Source organism: Ursus arctos, unplaced genomic scaffold (assembly GCF_023065955.2).
Source record: "Ursus arctos isolate Adak ecotype North America unplaced genomic scaffold, UrsArc2.0 scaffold_2, whole genome shotgun sequence".
NCBI lineage: Eukaryota > Metazoa > Chordata > Mammalia > Carnivora > Ursidae > Ursus > Ursus arctos.
In genome coordinates, this window is record NW_026622874.1 from 66,868,799 (window position 1) to 66,876,835 (window position 8,037).

Here is an 8,037-nt window from a genome sequence, read left to right on the forward strand (position 1 = left end):
GGGGCAGGTGTGCTGCGCGCGGGCCCGTGCGTGGCCTCCGTATCTCCCTGCAGTTTACCGATAACGAGGAAGGGGAAGAAATCTTGGAAGTCCGGCGGATGCCTCCTGAGCCCAGGACAGGCTGAGCACCGCCCGGGCCCCCGGGGCTTGTACCGAGGAGGACACACGGCTCCTGGGGCATTGCTGCAGGAGCTGCTTGGCCGAGTGCCCTCACCAGGGGGGAATCACACACACCCAAACTGAGGGACATCTGCTAAACTGCTAGGCGGCTCTGCTCGGCCACAACGTGCAGGGACTGCCCTCTGGGACGGGACTGAAGGCACAGGACCGCCGAAGCTCCTGGTGGTTCTGTCCTCGCTGAGACAACTGGCAAAGCTTGGGCATGGAGTGGGCTGGGTGGTGGGATTGCCTGGTTCAGTGCCCAAGGCTGAGCATTGTCTGGACGTCACCGCAGGAAAGGTCGGTGTTCTCAGGAGACACAGGGCGTATGCGGGCGCGTGGGCTGTGACATGTGCGGCTGCCTCATCATAGGGACTGGGACCCAGCGACAGAGGGGAGCAGACGTGGCCAAATGTTGACGTGGTCAGTCTAGGCCCAACCTGTTTGGCCTGCAGTGTGTCTGTCTTGCCACTTCTGTTTTTTAGGTGTGAAACTTTTCAAAAGAAAAAGATTTACAAAGTTTTTCAGAGGCTCTGAGGCTGAGAAAGTAACAGAGCCCCTCCCCCCACATAACTCAAAATCAGAACTAAAACTAAAATAAGAGAAGTCGGACAGGGTTTTGAATTTTCCCCATGATGACTGCGCAATGCTCTTTTGGAAATTCTAAAAACAACATTCTTTCAAAAAAGGGTGTTTCTCATTCGTGTCATCTGGCTTTGTCCTTTCAGGTGACGGACCAGAGCAGTATAATGGCCCCGGGGTTGTGGCCCGGCCCACTGACCGTGAGGAGCAGGAAGGGCTGGGGCTGGGTGTGGGGCTGCTGACTGAGTGCACTGGATGGTGGGGTTCCCGTGACAACGTCCAGCATGCAGACCTGCCGTGCGCAGTGGCAGAGAAGCAAGGGCAGTCCGTGGGTCCTGCTGGAGGTTGGAGGCATCTCTAAGGCCCAGCAGGCCAGGCTGGTCCCGAAGGCCAGTGCTGTCAGACAGCTGAGGAGCCTGATTGTACTTGTGCTGGACCAGTGGCCCTTCTGGAAGATGAGCGGGCAGGGCGGGGAAGGGAGAAAGCAGCCCCAGCTTCTCGCCAGGCCCTGGTCCCCATAGCATGAGAAGGGCGCCTCTGGGTCATGTTGTCCTTACCCAGAAACACAACAGGCTCAGGTCACAGATGGGGTTTCAGGGATTACAGGTGGTTCATGCTTCGGAATGGGGGGGGGGGGCTTTGTCACTGACCCCATGGGGATGGCCAGTCGCATGAGATACTGTGTTCAGACTGTCCTGCTTCAAACCCTGCATGGCTTGCCTTGTCCTGCTGGACAGAGCCCAGACCAAATTCTCAGTGACCAGAGCCCATCCTGAAGCTGTCTCAGCCCTGACTCCAAGCCCTTCCCCAGGCCGCTCTGCCCTCGTGGGAGCTTCCCACGTATGGATGTGGCAGCCCACGGCCATGCTGTCTTTGCCCTAGTCCTGTGGTGTTAGGGTGTGTGGACTTGTAGGGGAATGCTGCTATGAATGGTGGGCCATCCTGGGCCTCCAGGTGTTATAAGCACCCAGAAGGGTGAGGGGTCCAGAAATAATACCCCATGTGGTCTTTTATGCTGGGGACCCTGCTGTCCCTGAAGAAACAGTAGTCAGATTACCAGTCTTCCCTAAAGCAGCACATCATCCCTCCCTCCTCATGGGGGGTGGGGGGGGGGTGGGGGACTGAGCAAGACTCCAGAAAAAGCCCCAGGTGCCCAGGAAAGAAGAGCCTGAGAAGGAGCTGCTGGCCCTAAATGTGCACGTGCCCTGGGCAAGTGCAAGGGGAAGCAGGAGTCGGATTCAGGGAGCGTCCGTTGGGCCACCCGGGGGGATTTCAGTTCTAGAACGCCTCCTCCAACCTTGATTCACGGAGGAGGCGGCCACGCTGTCTTTGGGCAGAAGGCCCTGAATTGCTGGGTTCACAGCTCTGCAGAGATGGGAACACCCTAAAAGACCGAGGGATTGATTTAGAGCACTCCCCCCACGGGGCAGCTGCAGGGCTGAAATCAGGCCCCCTCGCGGCCCGGCTGGCACAGGCTGGTTTCTCGCTTGTAAAGTGGGGAGAGGGGCTCCTGGGTGGCCCGGTTGGTTCAGCTCAGGTCGTGATCTCAGGGTCAGGAGATACAGTGTCCCCCACCACGGGGTGATCTGCCCTGAGTCGGCTTGAGATTCTCTCTCTCCCTCTGCCCTTCCTCAAGCTATCACACATGCATTCTCTCTCGCTCTCGCTCTCTTGCTCTCGCAGATAAATACATAAATAAATCTTTAAAAAACAAAGTGGGGGTAGTTCTAAGAACCGAACCTGTTCCCGAACTCTGATTCCTTGCCTCTCCCACGTGTGGGTCCCCCCGCCCAACACCCTCTTCTCCTGTCTTCACGGACTCCTTCCTGATTGCATGAGCTTGTGTTTGGTTCTTCCCTGGGAATCCCCGATACCGTAGGGGTTCATTTTCATCCCACTGAAACTTAACGCCCCTTCTCTCAGTGCCCGTTCTTTTACGGGCCTCGCTTCAGAACTGTGCAAATACACGTCGTCAGACTGACCACATCTAGTGTTGGCAACAATGCGGAGAAGCCCGAGAGCTCACACTGGCGGGTGGTGGGAATGGAAAGGGAGGCCGCCGCTCTGGAAACCGGTTTGGCCGTCCCTTTGCAAGTTCAGACATGAGTTCACCACGCGACCCAGAAATTCGAGTCTCCAGCACCCACTCAAGGGGAACAGCACCGTGTCTGCACCGGGACTCACGAGAATGCTTGAAGCAGCTTTATTCACGGAAGCCAGAGACTGGAAGCGGATGAACGGAGCACAGTGCGGGGTCCATCGCGGCAGGGTGCCACCACGTCCGGAGGGCAGGGGAGTGTCCCCGGGGTCGGGGAGCACGCCGCTCGGTGACAGACGCAGACGTGAGACCCCACAGCGTGTGATTCCGTTAGGTGAAATGTCCAACGTCCAGAATGGGCCAATCCACTCAGAGCATCGGTCAGGGGTCGCCAGAGCTGGGGGGACAGGAGCGACTGCTAACAGGCATGATGGGGGGGGCATGGAAACACCCTAAAACTGGGCTGTGCTGTTGGTTGCACAGCTCGGCGAATTCACGAACCAGCTGTACTAGACACGCATCATGGGTGAACGTTGTGACACTGCTCTGGTAACTCCGCTGCCGACCACGGCTCGTGTCTTTTTCCAAACAGCGCGCTTCCTTCGTGGGCTCTGGCAGCCCTGCCGGCCACTGGCCACGCAGCACCTTGACGAAACCCCCAGGGCACCCGGTGAAGGGCACTGGAGCTTGGGGGCAGGACATGGATTCCTGACCCTTTTCATGAGGGATATGGGGACAAGGACCACCCGGACGGACACTTTCTAAGCCACTTCGAGAGAGAGGGCCATGGCAGCTCAAAAGCACCCAGCCAGGTTCCATGAAAACGGGCTTCTCCACTGGCCAATGCAGCCCAGATGAGACGCCCCACTGGGGTCCCGTGCTCCCCAGGTTGGAATGATGTCACAGCCCACAGGTCCTCCCACGGCCCCACTCCACCTGTCGTCCTGCTCCCTCTCACGTGGCCCTGTCCCCTCCCCAGTCCAGGAAGGGGCCCTCGACGGGGTGTGCTGGGGTCAGGGCGGCTCCTGGCGGACCCAGAGCGTGAGGCCTCAGGGACAGAGCTCCAAGCAGCTGCAGTTCACCCTCTGCATAAATCCGCCTCCCCACTGGGCATCGTCCAGCGTCAGGATGGCACCCCCCAGGACCTCCCTCCCAGTGGCTAGTTTTGCCACTTCCCCGGGGACCAGTGCCCGGTCCCTTATGGCCAGGCCTGCCATGCTCCCCACGAAGGCCTCAGAGCTGTCAAACCCACCCCCCATGCTGTCCTGCCCCTGGCCCAGGACGAGGGACCCTCCCACAGGGATCTTGTAGCCCTCTCTGAAGCGAGAGCTGGTAGCCACGAGCCCGCGGTCCATGTGCAGCCAGTACCTGCCCAGGGTGGACATCCAGATGACACGCACGTGGTGCCACCGGCCGTCTAGCAGCGGCTGCAGGGGCAGCTCCCTGGAGGCTGGGTCTCCAATCACCAAGTAGGTGGAGCCGGGGGCCAGGGAGTCCCTGCCGCGCAGCACAAGCCTGTTGTCCTTCTCCTCCGTGGCGTAGGACAGCAGGGTGCCCAGGCGGCCTGAGGCCGTGCGGACCCAGCTGCAGACCGACAGGGCTCGCAGGCCCCACGGGAAGCCGGAGCTGAGGAAGGCGACGTTCTGGGTAGAGGCATTCGGGAAGACCAGCACGGGGCCCACATCACAGGCTGGAGACAGAGGGGAGAGTCAGCCCCAGCACCAGGGGCCGGCACAGGCATGGGCTGCAGACCCCGAGGCTGAACTGCATCCGCGCTGTGAGGCTGGCCATGCAGGGTCCCATGGGACCCTGCTGCACCATGAGCCCGTCCTACAGGCGGGAAGACTGGGAGCCAGAGCGGTCTTACCGCCGTGAGCCTCCCGGGGCTGCCGTCACGGAGCCCCCCCCCCCCCCCACGCAGAGGCTCAAAACAACACCAGCTGCGTATCTCCCAGGGTCCTGCAGGACAAGAGCCAGACCCGGGTCCCCAACTAAAATCACAGTGTAGGCAGGGCGGGTTCCTTCCGAGGCCCCCGGGAGACTCCTTTCCTGCCCTGTCAGCTTCCGGAGACGCCCCCGCTCCATGGAGCACGGCCCCTCCTGCATCTTCAAAGTGCGTCCCTCTAACCTCCATCCCTGTGGTCACAGCTCCCGCTCTGACCTTCCTGCCTCCCCCATGAGGACCCTGGTGTTTATTCCAGACCCCTCCTGTCTCACAACCCGTAATCACAGCCGGAAAGGTCCCTTGCCCATGGGATGCCGCACCCACAGGGCCCAGGGGTCGGCATGTCAATGTCTTTGGGGCCATCCCCCTTCAGGTCTGCCTGACAGAGGTCCACGGGGCGGGGTGAGGTCCATGGTCCTAATCGGCAGGCTGGGGACCTACATCTCTAACTCGCCAGCCCACTGGACCCGAGGATGGAGGGCTCCCAGCCACTGTTCCCCTCAGGGACCCCTGTCATAATCTAGGGCAGGGGGTGTCCAGGTGGCTCAGACAGTTAAGGGTCTGACTCTTGATTTTGACTCAGGTCATGATCTCAGGGTTGAGGGATAGAGCCCTGAGTCGGGCTCCGAGCTCAGTATGGAGTTGGTTTGAAATTCTCTCTCCCTCTGCCCCTGCCCCCTTCTTTCTCTCTAAAATGATGATAATAATAATAATAACGCACAGCAGGTGCTGTTGGAGGTGACTGCCCCCCCCCAAGACATCTAGGGATAACTGCAGATAGTTTTGTTGTCAGAACTCTGGGGGCCCCCAAATCCTTCCCGGGAGCCCTGGTAGTTCCTCCAAGGTCAGCCGGTCAGCCCTGTCTTGTTGGTGAGGCCACCAGAGCTACCTGGAGGGAGGGAAACCTTGCTTCAGATTCGTGGGTCCCCAGGGCTGCTAAGCCAGACAGAGAAGCCACCCGGTCAAAAACACAAGTTAGAGACGGACTGGCCTTCAGCGCGCAGGGGCCGGGGCTGCTGCTAAACCCATAGCACCTGGGACGCCCCCCCCTCCCCGCCCCGCCGGCCCCAAATGTCAGTAGGGCTGCTGCCGAGAAACCCTATCCTGGGAGATCTGGAACAGTGAGGCAGAACGGGCTTCTCAGAGGGGCCTCCAGGCTTGGCACAAACCGCACTGGGGGCGGGGGCAGCTGAGGCTGGGGGCCCAGCACAGGAGGCTCGTGCCAGTGAGGCTTGAGGACATCGCCCTATCCCGCCAACCCTAGTGAGGGTGGCCACCAGTGGGAGTGGGGGTCCCCCCCAGGCAGAGCCCGATGTCGGTGCACATCCGCTCCAGGGCACCGCGGACCCGCAGACAGGCCGTCACCTGCACGGCCCCCCTTTCTTCTGGGGGTACATGGGGTATGAAGCCAGTGTCCACTCCTCAGAGCTCCAGGGAGAAGGCTGCTCAGAGGACACCAGAGGCCTAAGGAGGCGCAAGAGGGGAGAGGGGAGGCCAACGGGATAAGGGCAGCCATGGTACTTACTCTCTCCTGCTTTCTCGGGGGGCCAAGCCCACTGGCCGCCTGGGCCAGGGGGCGCCCGCGTGCCCTGGAGACGGCCGGCAGGGTCCTGAGGTGCATCCCCAGTCTCGGGCGGAGCTCTGAGCTCCTGCCTTCCCCTCTGCAGCATTGGGGAGCTGGGGCTTGGCAGCCCGGGCGGGGTCAGGGGCCGGGCTGGGGTCAGGCCTGGGGCTACGGTGCCAGGGCTGGGCCCCTGCAGCCGGCCCTCGAAAGCAGCCAGCCGGGCGCCCTGGCCCTGCACGAGGTGCGTGAGGCGAGCCAGCGTGTCCTGCAGGGCCCTCAGGTCCAGGGCCAGGCCGGAGAGCGCGGCCCTGTGCTCCTGCTGCCCCTTCCCCTCCTGGCTGCACTGCTTGTCCCTCTCACTCAGGGCGGCTCCCAAGGCCAGCACCCTGGACTCCACCTTCCGGCTTCTGCGACGCGTCTTCTGCATCCAGGTCTTGAGGTGGCTCAGGTCGCCCTGCACGGTGGCCTGTGAGTGGTTCATGGCCAGGGCCACCGCCTGTGTCTCTCGGGCCAGGCTCTGGAACCAAGCATCGATGCTATAGGACAGGTTGTAGCTACTGGCCAGGTCTCGCAGGTGTGTTGAGGTCACCTCTTGGAACCTCCAGAACTATAGAGAGACACACAGCAGTCACAGGGGCTGAGGTCGGGGCGGGGGGTGGGTGGGTGCAGGACAAGCCTTCCTGCTCTCACTTCGGGGTGCCTGTCACGCCCTGGCCGCCATCCACACTGCCTGATCCTCAGGCAGCTGTGTGAGGGCCGATGACCACAGCCAGCCCCAGGGCGGCCTCGCTCAGAGACGTGCATGACCAACCCACGGTCCCTGGGCTGCACTCTGTGGGGTGAGGGCTTCAGGCCCCATCTCCCCCACGCCCCCCCACACCCCCCCACGCCCCCCACACCTCACCCCTGTGACGCTCAGGGTCCTGCCTGAGTGGACGTAGGGCAGGGTGGGCTTCATGAGTGGTTTGTGGGGATCAAAGCGGGCAGTGCCTGCAGGGAGCTCCCGCCCCTGTGCCCAGGACGTCCCAGCACCCCTCCAGCGGCCCTCCTTGCTCCAACGCCCAGCCCGGCTCCCACTCTGTCCTCACTGTCAGTTGACTTCCTAACAGAGCCCAGCAGACCTTCTCTGCGGGTTGCCAACTGTAGGGGACAGTAGAGTCACTGATGGAAAGAACCCCACGCTCCCTGTTTGTGTCCCCAGAGCAGCACACGTACGGCTCTATGTCTGCTGTCGAATTTGACATGCAGCTGCCCCAAGTGGTGGGTACGTTTATCCGCTCTTCCAGTCTGCGGAGCCTCTCGAAACATGGTTTTCTTTGCCCTGCGGGGCTGGCTCGCTGTGACGAAGCCCCATGCAGATACACAGGCACGAGAATAAGGAGGACAGACAGGGCCTTCCTCCGCGGGCAGCCCATCCTGGGGACGCGGAGAGGAGCCCCCGACCGCAGGAGAGGGCCGTTGGCTTTGCGTGGCTTCCTCCCCCATGCCCCTTCCAACTTGCCGCGGAGGCTTTCCTTCTCCGCCCCTGGTTGGGTGTCAGGTGCCCCCTCCACCTTAATGAAGAGCATTTGCCCTCCAGCCGGTGAGTGCTGGAGGGCTGGAGGTTCCCAAGGACACAAACTTTAAACAGAGGCAAACAGTTTCTCTGGAAAATAATTCTGGGTGCGAACGGTGGCCAGGCTGGCTCAGAGGCAGACAGAGGTGATGGCTTTAGCAGGGGCACATGGACTCAGCCTCCAGCAAACAGAA

The 8,037-nt window shown here is 61.5% G+C and overlaps 1 protein-coding gene across 1 annotated transcript; it reads right to left on the reverse strand.

The window, feature by feature from the left end:
- Positions 1–2,921: 2,921 nt before the first annotated feature.
- PTX4 (pentraxin 4) lies at positions 2,922–7,703 on the reverse strand. Its single transcript, XM_026485038.3, has 3 exons — positions 7,557–7,703; positions 6,250–6,895; positions 2,922–4,469 (listed from the first exon to the last, which is right to left on the reverse strand). Exons 1-3 carry the CDS (start codon positions 7,701–7,703, stop codon positions 3,829–3,831), a joined length of 1,434 nt encoding a protein of 477 aa, XP_026340823.2. The 3' UTR covers positions 2,922–3,828.
- Between the last annotated feature and the right edge of the window lie 334 nt (positions 7,704–8,037).